The sequence below is a fragment of the Terrapene carolina genome, unplaced genomic scaffold, assembly GCF_002925995.2.
Source record: "Terrapene carolina triunguis isolate 2854851 unplaced genomic scaffold, T_m_triunguis-2.0 Scaffold66, whole genome shotgun sequence".
Taxonomy (NCBI): Eukaryota; Metazoa; Chordata; order Testudines; family Emydidae; genus Terrapene; species Terrapene triunguis.
This window is the reverse complement of record NW_020664417.1, coordinates 3,028,567-3,053,625: the sequence shown is the minus strand read 5'-3', so window position 1 is coordinate 3,053,625 and position 25,059 is coordinate 3,028,567. Positions and strand designations below refer to the sequence as shown.

The following is a 25,059-nucleotide window of genomic DNA, read 5'->3' as shown; positions in this document are numbered from 1 at the left end:
AATGCAGATGGGTGAGACATTCTGGATTTGCAGTTATAGAGATGAATTCATCCGTGCACTGTAGGCCCTTTGCTCCAGCTAAACCAGCATGAAAGGACCTTGAATCGTTCCTCACTACTGGGAATATGCCCGGTTCAGGAGGCTCAATGCACAACTGGCTCTGTGCCTCTCTCCTCTTCTGCAAGACACCCTGGTGCAAGGGGTGTATTGGGGTAGGACGAGTAGTTGCTGGAGTGGTCCTGCCCCATCCTGATTCTGCTTTTCTTGCATTTCCTCTGTATCCTGTGGGATGTGTGGTGTTTGGGAAGCGGACCCACAGTCTATTCTTTGGGGGCAAATGCAGCCCATTCTCTCCCCCTCCTAATAGAACAGTGTAAGGAGTTTTCTTCCACAGAGATCACCCCCCAAAAAACCAAACCCCAACTCTGTAATCTTTTCACCTGGGATGGAGTGACTATGTCCAGATAAATTTAGTGATTTGTTCAAGTTCACACAGTAAGGCTGTGGAAGAGATGGGAACAAAATTGTTCTCTTCTTGACTCGGAGTTTGTGTTGCCTTAAGGTTTTCATTGCATCCCTTTTAGTAACAAAAATGTGAGTCGCATAGGATGCTATGGAGTAAGTGTTGATGGAACTCTTTCCTTTACAGACTCGTAAGGAAGATTCCCATTTGGAATGAGAATAGTATCGGAATGAGCCAACAAGGTTATGTTGCAACACCTCCATATTCCCAATCCCAACCGGGTATTGGAGGTTTTTCTACAGGCTTTGGACCACCTACTTCCTCACCTCTTTATGGGCATTATGGCGACCCAAACCTATCATACTCGGCACCTCAGTCAGGTAAGGCAATACTAGCGTACTGTATGCTCAGGGCCTGATTCTTAATTGTCTTGCATCTCATCTAATCATTTACACCAGTGCAAAATGCTCCGTCTTGATCTGGTGCAAATGATAAGACAATATGCAGAGCAACAAAGAGGCCTTTCATGTATACTTACACGGCATGTGAATTTTGCTTTGCAGGGAACAGTAAGTAGTATTTGTGTTTGGGTACCACAGTGATAAGAAATGCCTAATATATGCAGAGAGAAGGAAAGAGTTAAAAACCTTTTCTGAAAACAAAGAGAGGTATGTTCTAAGCTAACCTCTTTGATGGGAGGTGGCCACTTCAGAAATGAGCTGTCTTCTGCTGTAGGGCCAATAATTGATTAAAAAGATTAATGAGATCCTAACCGGGATCTAGACTGTGAACATCGAGTTGGCACTTTACTCAGTATTGTACTCATTGAGTTTGTTTTTTCTGTGGTGGGGTTGGTTAAAAAGAGGAAAACATAGGCCAGCTATCTGATCATATATAAGCCAATTGGCTTCTAATAGGGAAAATAACCTGACAAGTTTTTATAGATTGGGAGGAAAGTTGCACATGATATCTCAGTATGATATGTCTACTGATTAATACACGGTAATTGACAGACATCAGATAAAGCAAAGCAGGACAAACATACAGCTGCAGTCAATATTTGTACGTACACACGTCAGGATACAAAACTCAAAAAAAGATTGCCAAACTGGGGCTCCAGATTTTTTTTAGAAAGTAGAGTATGTGATTGAACTTACATAGGGTTGATGCAAGAAAATGACCAAAGATTTATAATGGCAACCTATATAAGACCTGATTCTCTACTCACTGACCTGTGTAAATCAGGTGTAATTTCAATTAAGTTAAAGGAGTATATACTGGAGAGAAAAATCAGGGCAGTAGCCTTTAACCAAAGAGTAAGGCTTAAAAAAGGGGGGGAGGAAAACTTAACAATATTGATGGGCAGGTTACTGAGTCTGCAAAGGGAAATGACATACAAGTTTTGGCCAACATAAGAACGGCATACTGGGTCAGACCAAAGGTCCATCCCCTGACAGTGGCGAATGGCAGGTGCTCCAAAGGGAATGAACAGACATGGTTATCATCAACTGATCCATGCCCTGTCATCCAATCCCAGCTTCTGGCAAACAGAGGCTAGGGACACCATTCCTGCCCATCCTGGCTAATAGCCATTGATGGACCTATCATCCATGAATCTATCTAGTTCCCTTTTTTGAACCCCGTTATAGTATTGGCCTTCACAACACCCTCTGGCCAGAGGTTGACAGTGCGTTGTGTGAAAAAATACTTTCTTGTGTTTGTTTTAAACCTGCTACCCATAGGCGCTGACTCCATGGGTGCTCCGGGCTGGAGCACCCACAGGGAAAAATCGGTGGGGGCTCAGCCCCCACCGGCAGCTCACTGCCCTCCCGCCCAGCTCACCTCTGCTTACGCTCCGCCTCCTCCCTTGAGCATGCCACGTGCCCGCTTTTCCCCCCTAGCTCCCAGCGCTTGCACCGTGAAACAGCTGTTTTGCGCGGCTGGGAGGGAGGGGGGAGGAGGGGGAACGCGGCGCGCTCGGGGAAGAGGCAGGGCCGGGGCGGGGATTTGGGGAAGGGGTCCAATAGGGGCAGGGAGGGGGCGGAGTTGGGGCAGGGACTTTGGGGAAGGGGTTGGAATGGGGGCAGGGCAGGGGCAGGGAAAGGGTGAAGTCAGGGCGGGGCCTGGGATGGAGGGCACGAGCACCCACCGGCGCTGGGGAAAGTTGGCACCTATGCTGCTACCTATTAATTTCATTTGGTGGCCCCTTATTCTAGTATTATGAGAAGGAGTAAATAACACTTCCTTATTTACTTTCTCTATACCACTCATGATTTTATAGACCTCTATCATATCCCTCCTTAGTTGCCTCTTTTCCAAACTGAAAAGTCCCGGTCTTATTCCTCTCTCCTCGTACGGAAGCCGTTCTATACCCCTAATCATTTTTGTTGCCTTTTTCTGAAGCTTTTCCAATTCCAATATATCTTTTTTGAGATGGGGCGACCACATCTGCACGCAGTATTCAAGTTGTGGGCGTACCATGGATTTATATAGAGGCAATATGATATTTTCTGTCTTATTATCCATCCCTTTCTAAATTATTTCCAACATTCTGTTTGCTTTTTTGACTGCCGCTGCACTTTGAGTAGATGTTTTCAGAGAACTATCCACAATGACTCCAAGATCTTTCTTGAGTGGTAACAGCTAATTTTGATCCCGTCATTGTAGATGCATAGTTAGGATTATGTTTTCCAATGTGCATTACTTTGCATTTATCAACATTAAATTTCATCTGCCATTTTGTTGCCCAGTCACCCAGTTTTATGAGATCCTTTTTGTAGCTCTTTGCAGTTTGCTTGGGACTTAACTATCTTGAGTAGTTTTGTATCATCTGCAAATTTTGCCACCTCACTGTTTACCCCTTTTTCCAGATCGTTTATGAATATGTTAAATAGGACTGGGCCTAGTACAGATCCCTGGGGATCAGAACATCAGAGAGGCAGGGAGAGCACATATTAAAATAGAAAAGGTGTTTGAGATGTTCAAGTCATTTATAGAAGGTAGATAAGAGAGGACTATAAGAAGAGGAAAACTTCGATTAGGATTTACATTTTTCAGATATTAAGCAGGATCAACAGCTAATTAGAAGGCTGATTTCTTCATATTGTGCAAGATTGTATATGTAGTTTGTTGAATAGCCTGTCTACTTTTCTTGTTCTCATGAAATGAGTGACAGGAACAAATTCAGCCTAGAGTGAGGAGCCAGGACTCTTTATCAAATGCAATGCAACCTTTATACCAAGACTGAGTTTGGCCAAATGAAATAGAAGAACCTCTAGAAATGAGAAGTTTTTTTTATTTGGAATATTCAGAAAGGAGAGTACCAAAGTTGGTATCCATCCAAACTTTAACTTTAAGGAAAGTTAACCTAAAAGAAAAATAATCCAAGAAACACTGATTGGAACATTAACTGCATTACATTATTGTTCTTTATAAATTGTAATCTCCGTACAGTTGGTCAGCAGTGTGGATTTCTCAATGTTTAAGAAACACTCCTACTGAACGGATACTGGGTATAGGTGAGCTGGCATTCTTAGAATAAGCCTGTGTTGTCAAGCTCTTTCAGTTTTCTGAAAATGAGTGTCTTACTGAGGAAAACTTAACCGTCGGTGTTTCTTCTTACTAAAAAGCTTAATGAGGAGGCTAGGAATTCCCAAATAAGCTTTCAGTATAAAAGTGCAGAGGTACTTTCCTGCAGTAGTTCAGAGGCTCTCTTTCCTAGCTCTTAATTTGTTTTCTCATCTTTCCCTTCCCTACCTTTCTCACTTCAGGATCCTTTTCACCTTCCTACTCTGTTTTTTTCTTTCCTTTCCTACACAATCTCTTTTCTTCTGTTTCTCCTTCTCCTCTTCTCCACATTTTCCCCCTTTGTTCCATTGTAGTAACTTTGGGACGAGCACCTGCTGCCAACCAAGAGGGGTAATGTGAGGGCCTGCAGCTGAGATTCAGCAACATAGAGTGCTGTCCTGGGGCGAGATGGCCAATGAGAGGGCAGCTTGAGTGAGGGGGCTCGAGATCTGCTGGAGAGGAGGTATTTAGAAGAAGGAGGCGGAAAGAGGCGTCACTAATGTAAAAAGGGGATTTGCTGAGCAAGCTGTATTAGAGGACGCTGGACCTTGAAGGGCAGCATGCAAGGAGCCTGGCTGCAAGGGACATAGATCGTATGCCTGGTCAGGCTGACCATTGGGACACTGATGGGGTTACAGTTTGAGAAGTTGGGGTGATCCTCCGGCTTGAGGAGCTGTCGTTTGTGGGTGAACCTGCTGGAAAGAGTTGTGGTCATCACAGTGCCAAAGCAAAGGAGCATCACAAGCCAGAAAGAGGAGAAGGCGGGGCAGCTGGAGACGAAGCTGGACTTTGAAGCCAGGGTGACGAGTTGTTGATTCCCTCTTGGGGTGACACAACGTGTTGTTGAAAAAACTTTTTATTGTGATGGTAACTTAGTTTATTTTCCTAAGCAAGTATTTGATGTTACCTTATATTATTTATGGAATTTTATTGTTTATATTATTGTTCCTGTCAAATTTCTGGATTTACCCCTTTATAAAGTTTAAAATTTAAGGTCGTCGCCATAGCCTAGCTGAGGCCTGGGTCACGTTTATAATCTGTGCTTGTTAGTGTACATAAACTAGCATCCTTGAAAGCAATAAAGGAATGGGAAATGTTGAAAAAGAGAGGAAGGTGAGAAGAAAGTAATAAATGGTGAGCATTGTTGATGGATTTCTTTAATTAATTTCTGTGCCTGGCTCTGAATTCATCCAGTCTTGACTATTGATATTGAAACCGTAATTCTTACATCTCCTGATTGTTGTGTTCCAGTGAGTCCCCATTTAATGGATTTCATGCATTTTTATATCTATTATAAATGTATTTAAATGTGACTTATTTTAGGTATGTTGAAATCTACTGTGCCTCTTGGGTCCTCTGCTCCTGTTGGATCTCCACCTCCTGGCACCCATCAGTATAGCCAGACTAACCTCCAGAATGGCCCCCGTTCAACTGGACATCAGCCACACAGGTGATTTTCAAGAAATAGCATAGATCAGATTTAACTTTTTCTTTATATATTTTTTTCATAGCCGATCCATAGGTATTCAGCCATTTCTGAACCATCTAGCTTGGGCACTGTTCAGTTTCCAGGTTTAGCTTTTAAGTGGGTTGAAAGTAAATTTTGGGTCACAAGTTGCTTTGAAATGGTCAGCCAGTCTTCTGGGGATAGGAAAAAGGAGAAAGGGTCCAAGAAGGAGTAGGTAAATTTTAGGGCTGTTGATTAATCACAGTTAACTCATGGGAAGATTTGATTTAAATCACTAGTCAGGAAGACTCGATTTAATCATGGATTTCTACATAAAAGTGCATTCTTGTTGGTTATAATAACCTTAATACATATTCTTCACAACTCAGAGATAGATGTAGGTTTCATTTTGAGAAGGTACACCCTATACATTTTTTAAGTAATTTATTTTGAAAACTTTTCAAAATAAGTTTTACAGTTATTTCAGAAAATGAATGATGGTTTAGTTATTTCATTTAACAAAGGTAATTGAAGCAGATATTGATGAAGTCATTGGGAGGTGAACTATCTCCAGTTCAACAGGTTAAGCATTAATATTTGGAGGATTTTCTTGCCAAGCTGTATTAGAAGGAGAACATCACCAGACAGACATTTTAAATTGTTTTATTTAACTAAAACAACAACGCTATGTGTTCTGGATTGTTTTCTTCGACAGCAAACATAATATTTTAACAAAACAAGCATGTGAATTTTTGAATTTAGTTAAACATTCAAGTTTTTTAAAATCAGGTTTGTTTTTGTTAAAATTGTTTTAACTAAAATAGTTAAATGAAATTTAAAAAAAACAAAACACAAAAATTAAATCGACCATGTTAGCCAGGTCAACATGAGAAACTTAAAATATTGGCTTTTGCAGCTAACTCAGTTGTCTTCACCTTCATTTTTCTGTTTGTTCATAATCTGGAAAAGAAAAACAAGCTTTCCTGCTTTTTCAGGTCCCAAACGATTTCTCAGTTTGGAATTAATTAATCCAAAGGAAGAAAATATTCTTTCTACACTGGCAGAAGAAGCTACTGCTGTTAAAAGTGAGATTGTTACTTTAGCAGTCTCTGAATCCAAGTGCTTATGTGACTTCCACCAGTTCACTGGTGAGACTTTCTTTAAAACATCATCAGCTAACATATATTTCTTGAATGCTTCACCCTTAGCTCTGAAGTGTATTATAGTTGGCATTATGGAGGGATGATTGCTGGATGTCTATGTCATAGGCAACTCCTCTTCTTCAGCAGTTAAGGTTTGACCCTGGTACTGAGTATTGACAATATTTGCAAGAAAATGAGCTGTAGATAGTGCTTGTCCCATTCGGTTTTTTTAATGTTTGTAATTTAACTCTATCATTGCATATTTCTCTTTTTAAGATCTCACTCAGTTCCTTCCAAATTCAACAGCATCAGCAATAAAACAGCTATTTCCCTGCTTTTTGTTCAAGGCTACAGGATACTCAGCATGTGTTCAACATTTCTCTTAAGCCCAATGTTCAGAACTTTGGCTGTGACGGTGCCATCTATTTTTTCACGATTTTGTTCACAAACTGTCATCAGATTAGGCCAGTTCTTGATATAGTGCTCAAAACAGTCCACTACTGAGTTCCATCACACGTCTTGTGGGAAAGTTAGCTTGGTTCTTCCCACTCTTTTCAAAGCAGCTGCTGCAAAGTGGTTGTTACGGAAGTATTTTGCAATTTCAACATTAGCTTTTATTTCTGGAACACTAAAGTCTTTGGGTAGGAGGTGCATCAAATGAGCACTGCAACCGTATGTTATTAGCTTGGGACTCTCTTCTAAATTTCTTCTCATCTTGGATACATTTGCAGCATTGTCTGTGACCAAGCTGCATACTAGACATTTGAATTTTTTTTCACAGTTTGTTATAGCTTTTATTGCTACAGTACTTCTTGTCAGTATTCTGCTGTGTGTGCATTTCCTGATGTATCAATTGTTTCTGTAAGGAAGACATTCCCTTCTTCTTTTGTCACACACACACACATACGACAGGATCATTGTGGACATTGCTCCACCCATCAAGACTCAGGTTAACAATTTCACCCTCTAGACCTTTTGCACCTGCTCAATTTCTCTTTCATTCACTTTTTCCACCAATTTGCCTGCAACATCTGCTCTGTTGGGTGGACTGTATCCTGGTCTTAATGACTGAACCATGTTAATGAAGTGTGGGTTCTCAATCATACATAAAGGAGAGTTTGCTGCATAAACATCCAGGCAATTTTTTCATCAATTACATCTTTTTGTAATCTGCTGGTTCTCATCACAAACTTACCTATGGTTGGTTTTGGATGATGGAGATTTTTTTTTTCTTTTTGCTACAGGTGGCTATTTACTGTGGCTATGTGATGATGATATGACTGAAACACTATCATTCGCAGATAACTCTGAAACTATAGAAAATGATGGTGATCTTGAAGGTGGATAGTCTTCAGAATCCTGTATGTTGAGGATGGATTTTCCTAAACAAAATAAATCAATTCAGTATTATTACCATAGTGCTCATTTAGTATTACTCATTGCATTCACTGACACTCAGTACTACTTTAAAGGTGAAATTGTAAAAGGAAGATCTGCCTATTTCAGCTATTTATTTTTTATCACAACTGCATCTAAAATGATAGTACCCTAGAGTAACAACTATATTTTTTGCTCAAACATGAGAATTCAAGAATAGTCCAGAAGGATGACAAGAATTCCTTACAAAAGAAGTATGAAATAAAAATTTTTACCAACCTGAAGATCCTGCATGTTCAGACATGTTCCTTTCATCATCTTCAATGCAACTTACTTCTGAGAAGGAATGCTTCTCATGATGTTGTTTCATTCGGACAAACAGGTCTTGCATTTCTTTGTTGCACTGTTTGCATTTTGCACACATCCCTGTCTTACCCACAGGTAGAGGAACTTCATTAAAATATTCCCAAACTGGGTCTCTTTTATGGCCTGCTGCCATTACAGTTTTTCCCTACTACTGAGACACAAGTATGGTAGATCTCAAATCAGTGAAGGCTACACTCAAGAAAGACCTCAAGACTAATGGAATATTCTGCTCAAACAGTTTCACTGTTGTTTCTACTGCCTGCCCCTCCCTTCTCACGTTTATCTTCAGACTTCATCTCCTTGTCCAGATCTATTCCGCCCCCAACAATCTTCTATTCATTGAACTTTTTGAAACTTTGCACTTTTAGAGAGAGGTAAGGGATTGACTCTGTGTACACAAATTTGCAGAGGGACAATAGGGTTGAGGTCTGTTATTTCTCACCTCTATATATTATTTATTTAAAAACATTTTTGCTGTTAACAAGCATGTTCTCTCTGGAGACAGATTCACAGTCTGAAAATTGCAAAACTAAGCATCTCTGACCGAGCACCGAGTCCCAGTGGGTGGGTAGATTAAATAATCTGTACAGAAGCCACTGGAACCCCATAAGATTGGGTCCCTAATCCATGATCTATTGGAACTCCTTTACAAAACTTTTCTTAAACATTACATGAATATATTGTCTCAGACTATAGAATTAGAATTTATAAAGTGAGCACTGTACACTTTGTATTCTGTCTTATAATTGAAATCAACATATTTGAAAATCTAGAAAACATCCAAAAATATTTTAATAAATGGTATTCTATTATTGTTTAACAGCGTGATTAATCACAATTAATTTTTTTTAATTGCAATTAATTTTTTTAATCATTTGACAGCCCTAGTAAATTTACAAGTAAATTGGGAACTAGTCCTCTATTCCCAACTTCTGTTTGGAACTATTTTTAATGTGGAAGCATAGATTGCATAAACAACGCAAGATTGTAGTTTAAAAATATTTGTATTTAAAAAATTACAATTAAAAGCTTTATTGTAATAGCAATAATTTATTCACTGTGCACATTAATATGCTACTGGTGCTGGGTTATTGGTATATGTAGGCGATTGAAGGCAATTGGCTTTTGTCCTTTTTCTTGCAATACATCCATGCTGGGCACCAATAGACTTCTCATGCTCATTATTGTATAATAGTGCATTCTGCTTTTCAGAGGAACAAGTCAGACCAGCTGTTTCAAATGAATGTTGTGCTCTGGAATGGCTATTGGGGTTAGAAGTGTAAATCTGATTCACTGGGGGAAAACACTGATCTTTGGATTCCTGGATCAAGTAACTATCTAATGTAGACTGAGGAATAATTTGGACCATGTGTTTCATACAACCTTTATGTAGGATATATTCCCTGAGTAGAGAATCACCTTTGACCTTTTTTTCTATGTCTGATTAGAAATATAAAAATAGAAAGTGAACCAGCACTGAGAAAAGCTTTAGTATTATTACACTTTTTTGTCTCCTCTACTTGGAGGAGACAAAGACAACAAACAGGTGTTAGAAATACCATCTGTTATAGAAATTACGTTAATTTTCTGTATCTTTCTGTATCAAGTTTTCTTCTTATGACTAGAACCTCTTGGTTTGTCATATAATGATGAATGCATTACATCAGTTACCAGCTAATAGAGAGTAGAAGCTTGTGCATGTCTGTGCATCAATATTCAGTTTGCCTGCTTAGCAGTTTCTTTAAGCCAGCTTCCAACATCACAGACAAAACTCAACAGGATGTCCTAAAGATATGAGGCTTTCTCAAATTCTTGAAGGCTGGTGGCTGCCTTCTCTGTGATTTACTTTGGAGAGGAAGGTTGATGTTTGGTGAGCTTTGGTAGATGTTTGGGGAAAGTAGAGCGAAGAGAAAGGGTTACATGAAGGGGTAGAACAAGAAGAGTGTGAAATAAAATAGGGAAAGGTTAAAATGAAGATGGCAGGAGGGATAAGAAGGAGAATGTGGAGGAAGATAATGAAGAGAGATGAAGATGATGGAGAAAGTTGACCATAGAGTGGTTCAGTAGCATAATTCGTAGTTTGTATCGTTATAAATAAAAATATGTATGTAGCTGCCTTAGAAAAAAACGAAAATAGCTTGAATAAAATGGCTTCCAAGGAGTAACCAAAAAAAAAGAACTGTATGATAAGTTTCTAAATTCTTAGCTGTAACTATTTTTGGTTGAATGTTTTTTTATTAATTTGGTGCTGTCTAGCAGCAATGTCTTAGAGATCAGTGAGTCAAACTACTAATGTCTTCACATTTCTGTTTTAGTTGTCATCCAGATATATTTATGAATAGTTTATTTTAAATAAAAATGTATTTGTGTTTTAATTAGATATCTAAATTAGGAAGTTTCAGTTATTGTTAGTATTGTGGTAGAATCTAGAGGCACCAGCTCATATTGGAGCCCCATTGTACCATGCCCAAACACTTTTAGTGAGAGTCAGTTCCTGCTCTGAATAGCCTGTGGTGTAAATAGACAAAGGATGGGAGGGGAATCAGGGACACAGACTAGCGAGGTGACTGACCTAATGTCTCTCAGCAGGTCAGTGGTGATGCCAGAACTAGAACTTACACCAGTCCTGACTCCCAGTCCTTTACTTCATCTGCTGTGTGCTATGTACTATATCCTTATCCTATCCCTATGTACTGCACATATTCTCACATTAGAAAGAACTGGTATTGTAATTCAGGACAAAATAGCAAGAAAACAAAGTTATATTTCACTTAAAGGAAAGAGAGGTCCCTTCACGTTCAGAGGTGAAGTATGGTCAGAACAGTGTAGAAGACCAGAACAGCACCCACTGCTTCCCACACACAGGCTGTTCCTCCTTCCTCCACATACAAAGATTCTTCAGCTCTCTCTCTCCCGCAGCCTGATGCACACACACACACACACAAACTCTCCCCTTGTTAATACAGTAGGAATCTTCCTCATCCACCCAAAACTAAGGCTGTGCCCTTGTCCCCCACAGGTGGAAAAGGAGTCAGATGATTTGACGTTTGGGTTCAGAATTTCAAAAGAACTTCTAAAACTGCACCAGCAAAATCTTATATACAGGCCCCCTCAGGTTTAATTGCTTCTAACACGCAATTATGTGTGCAAATGAATACTTGCTCTCTGTATAGGCACACCGTTTCCTCTGTATGCACTCTTCATTTCTATTGTAATAAAAATATACTTTGTGTGGGGACAATCTGAGGAGACTCCTTTGTAATTTTGGCCCTTATTTTGGCCCTTTCAGTGTCATTTGTGAGGAGATATTAGACTTTCTAGTTGTGATTGGCTGAGATGATTTTTTTTAATATATATATATAAAAAACATACATTAATTTCTCTTTTCAGATTTCAAGACCCTTCACCTCGCAACAATGCAGCACCTTCCTATCCCCCGTACTGCCCTCAGTCACAGCCATCCTATCCAAATAGTGCATCCTCTTCATCCACAACACAACTGGCTAATCAGTTCAGCACCCTGCAGATAAATAACTATGGTAATGGTTGCGTTATCATTTATCCATTTTCGTAAAATATGATGAAAGAGCCAACAATGTATCTATTTTGATTTTTTTAATATTGTTAAATAAGTCAAAAGTAAACTGTAGATTGCTCTTTGAGACCACCGTGTTGAGCATTGTTACTTACTCAGGTTTCTAAATGTCAGTCTCATCCTGCTCCTTCTACCTTTAAATGTTCTTGTAAGAACCATATAGGGCAGTAATTTTCAACCTGTGGTCCGCAGACTCCAGGGGGTCCACAGATTGTCTAAGATTTCCAAAGGGGACTGCACCTCCATTTGAACATTTTTAGGGGGTCTGCAAATGAAAAAAGTTTGAAAACCAATGATATAGCCTGAAGATTTCAAAAGTGCTGAGTGCTAGCTTAACTGTGCTGTCATTAAAGGTAATAGTAAAATTCCCATTGACTTCTGTCGAAATAGAGTTAGGACAACACTATGAACTTTTAAAAATTCCACCTTACTGTTTATCAAGCATTCTTTGTGTTAGATATTTTCCATAATACTGCGTGTTAAATCAGCATGTCTTGGTATTTAACTGCTATTCCCACTAATGGATATTGAGACTAATTTTAGAAACTTGTCTTTTTAAAGTTTGATTCGTCTTTGAAAGTTTCTGTTAAAAAAAAAAAAAAAAAAAGGTAACTCAACAGATGTGCTCCCTGGGTGTACTGAAAGTCATATCTGCTCACTTTAGAGTGTATTATGTCTTTACTCCCATTAACACTGTAGAATGAACACAGCTATGAGAGGAGTGAGCTGGACTCTATTCTTGCTTGCATAACATCATCAGAATTGTTAACAAAGTTCTACTTAAGGGCTTTATTGTGCCCTCATTTACAACTGTGCACCCATGCTGAAGACAACGGTGTTGCATAGTTATAATGAAATCAGAATTTGGCCTGTAGAATCTTTTACCAATAATGATGTTTGAGAATGAAAGAGCCCAGCTTGACTTTCAGATCCCAGGGTGAATTTGTAGTGCTGCCAATTTGAAAAAACTCTTTTTTTATTTGTAAATCAAGAAAACTTGAACTGAAGTTACTGGGACACAATAATCATGGGACTCCTTTTGTCATTTTTTACAGTTACTTTTCAGGGTTGACCCGCACATTAGTTTGATGTACAAGTAATTAATAATGGGGTTGCATAATTCACTAGCATAGCAGTACACAGACTTAGCTTCCAGTGATGAAGTTCAGTTATATCCTGCTTTTAAAAGACCTGTTTCTGAAAGCAGATAACATAGGCATGAATTTTATGACATTAGAAAGGTAATCAGGAGCTAAACCCTTTGTGCTTTTTACAGTAATAGCGCCATTTTATAGGGAACCTCTGAGAGTCATTGTGCCATCCTCTGTGCTGGGTGGCAGGTTCCCATATGCATTCATTTTACTTGCGCTGGAAGAGAGCGAGTGATATCCTTCTAGGCATATCTTTAAAAGTTTGATCATTTGATTTCTACAATAGCAACCAAAACCCCCAAAACTTGAATGCAAAGTAGAACAAAATCTATCAAAGCAAATTAGTTGCTAAGGTCCACATTTTCATATGTTGGTGCCTATTCTCTTTTCACAAAACGTCTGTGTGAAACATTTGGTTCTGCAAATTTTGGGTTTGTGCAAGGAGACAACTACATAGATGTGCAGTTTTCTAATATGGCATGCAAATGAAAGACTTTCATTTGCAAGCAAGCTGTGTCAGTGCCCAGAATGTGTGTCTCACCCCTTCCGTGTTGGGGACTGAACTCTGGAGGTTTGGGAAATATCTGTTGTAAAATCATTTTCTGGATGAAGTAGGGATCCAAGAAGTTACCAAATAAGATTTCTAACTATGCTATGTTATGGTCATGAGCCAAATTCTGTGGCCTTTCATCAAGCAAAACTTGGGTCATTGGGAGTTTTGCTCTATTTAGGAGTGGAGAATTTGGCTCTATGACAATAAGAAAGTACACATATTTTCTTACCTACTCAAGTTGATAAAGTTCCTCTGGAATGAGGATTATATTGGGATCATATAAGAAATACTGTGCTAATACAATTAGGGATCACATAATAATGAGGTTTCAGAATAGCAGCCTTGTTAGTCTGTATCTGCAAAAAGAACTGGAGTACTTGTGGCACCTTAGAGATAAATAAATACATTTGTTAATTTATTTTATTTGATGCTCAAATAAATTTGTTAGTCTCTAAGGTGCCACAAGTACTCCTGTTCTTTTTGCTGATAATAATGAGAGTTATTTTATATTATGTTACTAAACCTGTTTTCAGCTGTACTGGAGCTACCACTGGGTTCTTGTTGAAATATCAACTCACATTCGTTTTTGTGCTCTTTGCCTCTGTCTTGCCCACTGTTCATAACCACAGTTACTGTTTACCAGCTTCAGGAGGATCTTTCTGTTTTGATAGTACTTTGTTCTATTTCCAGCAAAGATTTGTTGGTTTTTGTGTGTTTTTTATTTTTTAATAGTAGAGTTTAAATGTAGTGTGTATGCAAACCTCTCATTGACTTCAATTGGTTTGTTCTGTAGACCTACTGAAAGTTAGAGAATGCAAACTTAGGGCCTGATCTCATTCAGTTTGGAATTTACCATTGACTTGAATAAGAGCAGGACTGGGCTCCCATCTCTGTTTGTGTGTCTTATTTTGTTTTTTTGACTGTCACCTGCATTGTTTAGAAGGATGAATGTATTAAAATTGAGATTGAGAACAACTACAAAGTGGTATGATACCAGATAAAACCTTCCAAATTCAGGACTAGATCCCTAGCTAGCATAAGTTCACCATTGTCTTTACTAGTTGCTGACTCCAATGAAATGAAACCAATTTATGCTAACTGAGGATCTTGCCCTCAGTTTGTGCAGTTAATCACAAAGATGAGTGCCTTTTAAAACATTCCTTAGTCTAACAGATTAAATTCACCCCGGTGTATTGAGAGTGCAAATGCACAGTGACATTATGCCTGCTTTACACAGGGCTAGATTTGGTCCAGCATTTTTACGATACTTCTGTGAGATGTTTCAGACTAGTCAAAAAGCATTGATTTGTGTTACTGTTAATAGCTTGCCTTTGAAAATGATTGTGTAGAAAATAGTTTTTTTACCATTTCCCTCTCATTTAAGTGTAGACCTTAAATACTCTTTAGTCTACTGAAGGTATAAGTTTTACACTGCTCTGTTTTTCCTACTCTACGGTGTACTACTTCTGGCTGCCAGTCCTGGTGCTCCGTAAGTACCACATTCCTACAGGGAGCAATTTAATACACTACACCCAGCGGCTCTCGCAGCCCCGTCTCCCAGAGCGCTGATGGCACGGCGAGCTGAGGCTGTGGGGGAGGGGCTGGGCAGGATGGTCCCACGGGCCATAGTTTGCCCACCTCTGCTTTAGAGGCACTGTCAGTTTAAATTACAGTATTCATACATAGGCTGAAAATATATTAGCAACTAATAACATTAAATGATTTAGCATGTTATCATTTTCAGATCGTTGGATGTATAACAGTAATGTTCTTGCACAGGTCCTGGTTCTTCTCAGAGTTCTCTCATGCCTTCTGGGATTCCAACATCTTTTCAAGGTCCATGTCCTCCACCACCACCAACACAGCAGCAAATGGTCTTGCCACCTGGATCTCAGATTTCTCCAGCACCAGCAAATAATCTGAATGGTGTTTGTACTCCACCCTCACTGCCTCCAATGGCTATGCAGGATGGGATTCCTGGATCTGTACCCCCAAATGCCAACTTGCAGCAACTTCCAGGACAACCCCCAGTGCCTGGGTATCATCCACAGCATGGTAAAGATGGACGTTTGGTTTCTTATTAAAAAACATGCATTAAATATTATGCATTAGAACTGCTGCCATCTCATGAGTAAAGCTGAAACTAAAGGTGCAGTTTCATTTTTGACACGTAGGGCCTAATCAGTCATGGGAGGCATTGCTGACTACACCACAGCAGCCACATGCAGGAGGGACTTTGGTACCTGTACATGTCATGCCTAATTTTAGGCTTATCCTTCAAACAATGAATCATGGGTATAAAAGTGCAGGTGCTTTTAATTGCACTTGTAAAATTGTATCTACAAAAATAGAAGTCAGGTTAAGGCCTGATGCAAAATTCGGCTATATCATATTATAAAACTACTTTCTCTCCCTTTTTTGGGGGGGGGAGAAACTGAGCTGCAAAGTGTGGGGTTTTGGGGGTTTTTGTTTGTTTTTTTTAATATTCATAAATACTATTTAAGGGAGATTTTTCTCTTTCCATCTCCCCATCCTCTCCCACAGAGAAAGCACATTTTGTGGGAAGTGGGAAATGCCATACAAATCTTACTGAAATAAAATATAGTGTAAGATAAAATGCCCAGATATTGGATGGAACAATGTAAGAGCATGACAGATTTTAAACACTTTAAATTTGATGAATGGGCTTTTGTAATTCTGCAGCCAACTATGGCCCTCAGATGGCAGGCTCTCAGCTCTCTTATCCTGGTTCCTTTCCTGGGGGCCCAGGACAGCTTGCTGGTCCACAGCAGAGGAAGCTTGATCCTGACTCCATCCCAAGCCCCGTAAGTAATAGTGTATTTAGTTTCTAGTGAATGCTTTCATATTAGAATGTTACAAAGAACTATCAAAGCTAACTTTGTGTTTTTATGTTGTTGGGTTTTTTAGACTTCTAAAATGTGCTGTGCCACATGGCTCATAGAATATGTTCATAATGTAACATAATTCTTTAATTATGTGGTATTCTGTACTTAGAGGGGTTATGTTGTCACTTTTAGATTAAGTGGCAGCCATGTGTAGCTTTAGTGCCATTTTTGGAAAATATCCATGAATCTTGTTAGAAAATTAGTGTAGACTTTCTACTCTAATTCATTGCGTTTTTTAATGTGACGTCTCCTCTGTAATATTACAGTATAGTTCCCTTCAGCAACACCTGATCTGTTCCTAGGGATTCATACACACAATTCTGCTTTGAGCAGGAGGTTGGACTAGATGACCTCCTGAGGTCCCTTCCAACCCTGATATTCTATGATTAATTACTACTTGCAAACCTTTCAAATAAACCACCATCTCCTGTTACTCCAGGAAGATCTAAAACTTTAATTGTATCTGAAATACTATCATTTGAACTAAATGCCCAGAGGATTGGAAAAATCATCCAAAGCACCAGTGGGGATCTGTACATGATGGACAATGAAGCAGTAGGATGTACAGGCCTATTCTATTGTTGAATTAAAATGGCTTTGGGAAAACTTTTCTACTATGTGCCTGATTTCCCCCCCCCCCCTTTCTTTTACACTGTTGAAGGCAGTGGAGTTACTCTCTATTTACATGTGTTTGAGTGAGATCAGAATCAGGCCCTACATGTTAAGGAAAATGTACAAAAAGTTTTGAACTGTATTTAATCTCTTGGCTGGTCATCTCCCCTGTTACAATAAATTATTTACTCAGTCACTAATTGCTAATAAGATTTCACACTCATCTAGAAATGCTTTATGTTCAGAGACCTCTTTAACTATCCACAATTACTCCACTCCCTGTGGAGTCTCACCTTGCACAGCTAACTGGTCTATTAGTTCCCCAATTTTATATATTATGTACTTACAGTTTTTACTGTCCTTCCATAAAAAGGAGCATCTATTCTTTGCTCTTTGACACTTCTTTATAATACAGCTATGCAAATGAACTACTTCAGGAGCTCCCCTCTGCCCTATCATTAATGTAACTCATAAGCCAGCAACTGAACACATTTCTCATCTTTTATGTTCTTCCGCCAGAATTGTCCTAGACTCCCTTTGCTTGGGCAAGCCAACAAACTGAGGACAATAGTGGACCAGAGGAGGGGGAAGTGAGGGGTGGGAAAACAAGTTCCAAAGCTGAGGAGCCTTTGCTGAGGATATGCTGTTAGGTGACAGAGTGCAGCCCTGTGTTTGAGTGGGGCTCCAGCTCAGGCACCTATGCTGACCACAACTCTGAAAGTATGGCGAAAGAAGAGGCAGAAAAGTGACTGGCTGAAGAGCAGAGAAATATGGGAATCAAGATTAAAACTTGGAGTTTCCTGGTTCATGGTCCTGTACTCAAACCACTCTTGTTAAATTAGGCACTTGTAGTAGTGAGGCTGTCTATAGTATGTTTATAAACAAGTCTTTCTGTTCTGTGTGCAGTAGAAGATATGCAGGAACACCTCGCGAATCACAATGAACAGTGATTATTTTTCCACTAAGCCTATTGACAAGTAAGATTTCATAGATAGCAAGTTGCTGCTTTTGGCACCTTTGATTGCATATTAGATTAGAGTTCATTTAACTTTTTTTCTGAATCTCAAATAGTGTCCCTGGGCTCCATTATAAATTAATACTGTAAAACAATTGTGTTTCTGTTACTGGCATACACTGTGAGGTTGTAGTACTACTGTAAGAACCATTGAGGCATGAATGATAAATTCCACTGTGGACTTGAGTTCGGTATTCCAAGGATTGCAAATGCATTCCATGAGCATTCTGACAACAGCCATTGTGCCTATCTTATTAAAAACAGCTTGCACTTAGTTCAGGGAGGAATACTTTTTTTGCATTGGATATAATTACACTGTATTACTGTTGCATTGTTCTAGTTCTTTATATCTCAACATCTTCGAGAAATTTGAAGTAGACTGAACTGCTGGTTTTCCCTCTTTTGCACATTTGTACCACTGAAATATTTGTAATATTTTGTCTTGGACTTAAATGCATATATCTATTAGCTCAAAAATGTTAAAGGGTTTGATTTCAAAAGCACCTAGGTCAGTTAGGAATTCAAGTCCTGCTTGAAGATCAATGGGACTTGTGCTCAGAAGTCACTCTTACCCAGATTCTCAAAGGATTTAGATGCCTAGCTCGCACTGGAAGTTAGGGGCCTAAATACCTTTGAAGATCTGAGCTTTAGGCACTTGTGACCTGACCCCAAAGCCACAAGTAGACAGACAGCTGCACTATTAACTATGTATCCGTGGAATCTCATGTGTGTTTTCCACCATGTGTAAGGAAGAATTTACATTAAAGAAATATATTGTTAATACTCCATGAAATAGTGTATAGCTGCAGGGGCAGGAGGCTAAGGCCACTCCCTTGATCAGTTCAGACTCTGTTTGGGTGGTCTTCAGGCATGGATGAAGATGATGTGTAACAGTTGACACTGGAGAGAAGGAACCTTGAGGGAAAGGGCTCTCTGTTGCTCACTTCAGATGTAACTAAGTGTGACAAACTATTATTTAAAAAATAAGTGTTTTTATGACTTTAATAGCTAAGTCATCTCACCATTTCCCATAAAGCAGGATAACATGTTAGAATTCTATCTAAAAAAATATCCCTGGAATAATCTGATGTCTTGTTTCAGTTACCCTAGGAGAATAAACAAACTTGATAGTGACAGCAATGTTAAAAAAAAGTTGTTAAATTGTTTGTTTTAGCAGCACAGTAAGGATCAGAACTACATGTTTAAAAGAAAAGAGATCTGGGTCAGTGACTGTAAAGGGCAAAGAGCTAATTGAAAATGAGGGATAAATATCTCTCTGTGTGTGTTATGTTTATATTATAAAATTACAATAGTATTGCCAGCTAAATGCTTTTTTATGTATAGCCAATGTTGATTAGATTTTCCTACAAGATTCATCTGTGCTCTAAAAACATCTATGAAATGCAGCATCTGTACTTTGTCAACAACTAGTTCCAAGAATAATGATATATTTAGGTCAGTTAACTCTTGAGAGTACAGTTTACATGCGTTTTCTACAGAGTTCAGTCTGAAAAAGGTTCACTTTCTTCAGCCAATGGACTTTTTTTGGAGTAAATAATTGGTTTGTTTTCCCTTTATGCAAGCAGCTAGCAATAGGTACACAAGCTGAAGAGTAGAGAGGAAGTCAAGCAAGCTAAACATGCAATACAGAAATGTAGCCATTTAAAGGGACAGAGTCAGTTACACTGGGAAAGGTTCAAAATGATACTTGCCCCCAAGATTTTTCCCAGTGTATTGGGAATAGCTTTTGAATAACAGTCAGTGGGCTCTATCCTGATGTATTTGCCTCTATCTCTGCTGTCTGACAGAGGCTTCATGAGTCTCCCAACCGCAGTTAAATTTCAGGTGCAAGCTAAACTGCTATAAACCAGGCTTAAATATATGTAAGAATGTCCACACACAACTCTCCAGTTTAGCTAAATCTGTTCAACAGAACACCTTTAGTTAAATCGATCCCAGTTTTGTATTTTAGATGGGGCCGAAGAAGCAACTTGTCATGCTAATTTTGGCCTCAAGTGGCTATTCATTTCTGTGTCCACCCCAGGGGCAGATTTACAATTTCACGCAGCGTGACAATTTGCCTCTTGAAGGCAGCTGCTGGCTGTAGAAGACCTGCCAGCTTGGCTCTTCTGCTTTTTGTTATTCAGGGAGAAAAGGCTCTCCTTTCAGTGGAGAACTTTGCTGAGATTGCTTCCCCATTAGTCCATTTCTGAGAGTTTTCCTGCAGAAGGGGGAGTTGAGCATTGACTGTCTGACATTCTTGGTTTGCCCATTATCCAGGTCTACTATGACAAAGTTCAACCCTAGGCAAATAGGAACTAAGAAGGTGCATAAAACAGTTATGGACATAGATATATGTATATTATTGTTTTAATCCTCTTTGGACAATACATGCTACAATATACTCCTTATCTACTATGCACATCTGTATAGATAATGAATGCTAATAGGGTTACCTGGGGGGGGCGTTACTTGTAAACTCTGTATGAAATTGAGGAAATCCATAGTCTACCCTATTTCATGTTTTTCTCTTTATTTCTGATTCTTCAGATTCAAGTAATTGAAAATGATAAGGCTTCCAGAGGAGGTCAAATCTATGCTACAAACATCAGAGGCCAAGTTCCTCCTCTTGTCACCACAGATTGTGTCATCCAAGATCAAGGTAACTATTTGTGGGATCACTTTGGGTTTTTTACTAGTTGAAATGAAGTTAAAAAACAATTATCGACCAAAATTTTCAAATTTGGTTGCTTAAAATTATGCTCCCAAACCCATAATTAAGCACCTAGACAAAGGTGGTGGCATGACTTTCAAAAATGCAAAGAGCTCCTGAACCTCTCATTAATTTCAATGGAATATATATGGTTGCTCAGCACTTTTGAAAAGATATATACTAATTAGACGCTTGTGCCATAAATAAAAGGCAAAACCCATTCGATGTATCCTTAATGCACCTTCATTTCCATTGTCTCGGTTGTGTCTGTAAAACATTGCTAATTGTTCTTTTTAACCCTACGAGTTAAGGTAGCATGGAAGAGAAATGACAATACTAAATGTTAATAGTTCAGAGCAATGCAGTCACCATTACTGTATTTCCATGGCAGTATTGCGTATAAAAAAATAGAGAGAGAGAGAGAGAGAGAGAGAAATGCAAGCTTGTAACACGGAAATATTGAGTACCAGAATTGACTGAGGATCTTTAGACCTCAACCCTGCATACACCATAAGCACATGCCTAGTTTTACATTTCTGAATACTCCCATTGGCTTTGTTAACAGTTGGCTTCACTGAGATTATACATATGCCAAAGTGTTTGCAGGATCGTGGCCTTGCTGTGCTATTTGAGGGCTGTCTGCTCTAGCAGAGGCTGAGCGATTGACAGCTCCTCCAGTATAGGCAGTGAGAATTGTGGAGTGTTCTGCTCCTCTCAGAATCCGGCCCTTAGTACTGCCACCTCCTTCATAACAAAACAACATAGCATCTAGAGTGGAAAGATAAATATAGTTGTGAGCTCCAAGCAGAACCTTTAACCTGACAGGAGTCACCCTTTTTCCTAATAACATAATCAAAAAAGCCTGAGAATAATAGCAACCCTGAGCCCTACAATCCACACTTAAACTCATGTCATAGTTCAGAATTCCTTAACTACATAGCAAGAGTTGCACACCCTAAAAGCACTGCATTTGAGGGGTAACCTGGCTGGCTTTCCATGTGCTGCAGGACATTGTCAAGGAATATATGCTGTATCCTTCCCCAGAACTGTTGGGATTTATAATAAGCGTATTTCAGTTACAAGAATAAGCCTCAACTATGAAATATGAATAACATTTTATTCAATCTTCTCATTTGAAATAAAGTATTTGAGTAGTTTAATTGTATAAAATAGTGGGAATAGCCGTGAGGATTTTTTCTAATTAATTAAGGAATCCGCTTCACCTCCCCCATGCAGGGAAAGTAAAGATTAAAGGAATCATGCAGACTCACTGGTGAGTCCATGCTGGAATATAAGGTTAAAAAACTGACACTTGTCAAGTTTAACTTGTAGTATACTGTCCATTTCTGTTCCTGAGGCTCAGACTACATGATCAGAGTACAAGCTCATTCGCTGGGTTCAGTTTTTCCTCTTGTTTGTGTAGCTCCAGCCATTTCCTTCTTGGCAATCTGCCGGTCCCCCAGGTAGAGTGATTGCCAATCTCAACTTCCACACACATTTTGTGATGGCAGAATTTGTGCATGTTATAACTCAATATAAGACTCTCCCTCATGTAAATTAAATTTGTGATGCCATTAGCTCAGCATTCATTTATCTGTGTTTGGATAAAGTCTGGTTGGGTAAAATGTATTACTACATATTCTTCCGCTTTTTGGAGGGCAGGAAGGGAGAGACTGTCTTTTAAGCAAAGAAGTCTCTTCCAAATAACTAAGTACAGTTTCAGGCTGAACTTTTAAAAGGAGTCTGAGACTGAGATGCCCAGCTCCTATTGACTTTCACTGGCAGTTGGGAGCCCAGCTCCATAGGGTTCCTTTTGAGATCCCAGCCACGATTGCCACACTAAATGTTTTCTACTAGAGCATCAATAGCGTATTCATGCCGGGAATAATTATTAATGATACAGCAACATATTTGTGGAAGACACTGACAAGTACTGAAAGAAAACAAGGTTCCTGCCCCAATGAACTTTAAATATCTTTACGCTGAAACAGTGAGGAAAGCCTATGAAGAAGAGGTGTAGTGGGCTGATAGCCTATGAGAGGAAAGTGTGCAGAAGCTCACATGGGAAGAGGAGGAAGCTTTTGCTAGTGTATTTATGTTATGTTCAGTGTTTACATTTGAATTGTCACTTTGCATTCCTGTCTTTTTTTTCCTCTTATAACCCCAGTGTGGATAAGAATCCATGACTTTTTTTAAATAAAAAAAATGGGATTTTTTTTAAAATTTTAAATTAAATAGTTTTTTTTTAAATTAACGTATTTAAAATTAAGTTTGAAATTGAAACCTATGTTAAGATCAAAACTTATTATAATCTGTTAAAATCATTCAAATTCAAATTAAAAATAATTCAAGCAACATGTTTGCCAAGTTATAAAGAAAGTCAAACCATTGCTGGAAGTCACTGGCTGAGCACGTGGAACTAGTTTGTTGAAGTGCTAACCCAGCAGTAGCCTCTTTTTCCAGGTGCAGGGAAAATATTTTCTTTATTTCAATTTATTCAACTAGTTCAGTTCAATGATTAGTTTATTCAAAGTTAAGAAATCAGTTGGAAGTTGGAGAAAAGCAGGAAAGCTTGTTTTCCTCTTCTAACTTACGAATAAAAGGTAGGTGTGAGGGGGGAGACCTACTAGTTCTAAAATCTTGAAGGACGTGGTAACCAGGAACAGTTCCATTCACCAGCTATGGATAACACTTCCTTTGTTTAATAAATTATTTTTAAATGCAGAACATGTTTTGATAAACTTTTTTTCATACATATTCAGCACATTTAATGTAGCTTTATTTAATAAAATAAAATGCTATTTTAACACTAATAGCAAGTAAAATGTTCATCATCTACTAAAATGTATATAGATACAGTTTATCCTCCTGGCTAGCAAAAAGAAGCACCAGAATTATGTAAAGGCTGAAAATCAAATGTTCTAATTGTTACCAAGCAATGAAAATTAACTTTTCTTTGAGAAAATAACTGAAAAGTGCAAATTCAGAACACAATTAAAATTCATTATTTAAATCAAGGTTTCCTGCTTGTTGATTTAAATCATGATTTAAAATGGTGATTTAAATTGCTTTAATTTAAATCAATCTACCCTACATAACCCAGCTCATAATATGTTCTTTTAGGCAATGCCAGCCCTCGTTATATTCGATGTACTGCCTACTGCTTCCCATCCTCTTCAGATATGGCCAAACAAGCTCAGATTCCATTGGCTGCTATTATCAAGCCTTTTGCTGCTGTTCCACCAAATGAGGTAAGGGGTCAATAAATACCTATCCAAAAGACCTACTTCATGGTTTCTCATATTATGATTTTATGTGACAGATTAGTTCTTTCATGGTCAAAAAGACTGTATTTACCCTAGCATTTTGGGGAGAAAATCTACAATTCTTTCAGTGGTGCAACTCCACTGGTGTTAGCAACAGTGCAAATGCTAATGTAGACAGGGTTTAGTGTTACCACCGTGTCATCAGGACTACAAGATTAGGCGTCATAGGTTACCACCGCTGTGTCTCCAGTTTCCGCTAGCACTGCCAGTGTTGCTACCTCCATTGGAATTCCATGTGAGTGTAGACAGTGAAAGATTGCAGCCACAAAATGTCTTTCACTAAATTACTGCTTATCAGTACCAAATGTCACTTTAAAACTTGGACATTTTTAGCAGAGTGGAGCAATGAGGTTTCTCATTATGGTACCTTTATATACCCACCAAAATAACTATGTTAAAAGAACATTATTAAGGTTGTAAAGTCTAATACTCTCAAGTTAAGAAATGCTAGAATTAAGGTTGTCTTTGCAGTCTTAACTTGACCCCGCTGTGCATATGCATTATGAGACACTCTTTGATTACATGATCACATACTATTTGATCAAATACTAACTTTTGAGTGCTTGACTTTACAACCATAATGTTCCTTTAATGTAGCTTTCTGTGTATAATTTCCTACGTTTTTGAAAAAGCAAAGTAAAAAACTGAAATTCTATCATGTGGTATCATGGTGACACCCACATGGTTCATCAACAGGATTTAAAACCTTTAGATCCACCACATAGACCTCTGCCACTTGTGCTAAAGGAGAACTGATAGCAGTAATAGAATGTCATCGTCTATGCGGACCAGCAAAGAGATGAACTGGACACTTTGCCACTTGGTT

The 25,059-nt window shown here is 38.7% G+C and overlaps 1 protein-coding gene across 1 annotated transcript in view; it reads left to right on the top strand.

Moving 5' to 3' along the window:
- SEC24D (SEC24 homolog D, COPII coat complex component) overlaps window positions 1-25,059 on the top strand; it is an 89,819-nt gene that overhangs the window by 3,342 nt on the left and 61,418 nt on the right. The window contains exons 2-8 of the mRNA XM_026647797.2: window positions 650-843; window positions 5,354-5,480; window positions 11,753-11,901; window positions 15,441-15,716; window positions 16,365-16,486; window positions 20,745-20,856; window positions 24,031-24,158. Of these exons, the coding sequence (XP_026503582.1) occupies window positions 693-843; window positions 5,354-5,480; window positions 11,753-11,901; window positions 15,441-15,716; window positions 16,365-16,486; window positions 20,745-20,856; window positions 24,031-24,158 (1,065 nt within the window). The 5' untranslated portion in view covers window positions 650-692. The remainder of the gene's footprint in view (window positions 1-649; window positions 844-5,353; window positions 5,481-11,752; window positions 11,902-15,440; window positions 15,717-16,364; window positions 16,487-20,744; window positions 20,857-24,030; window positions 24,159-25,059) is intronic.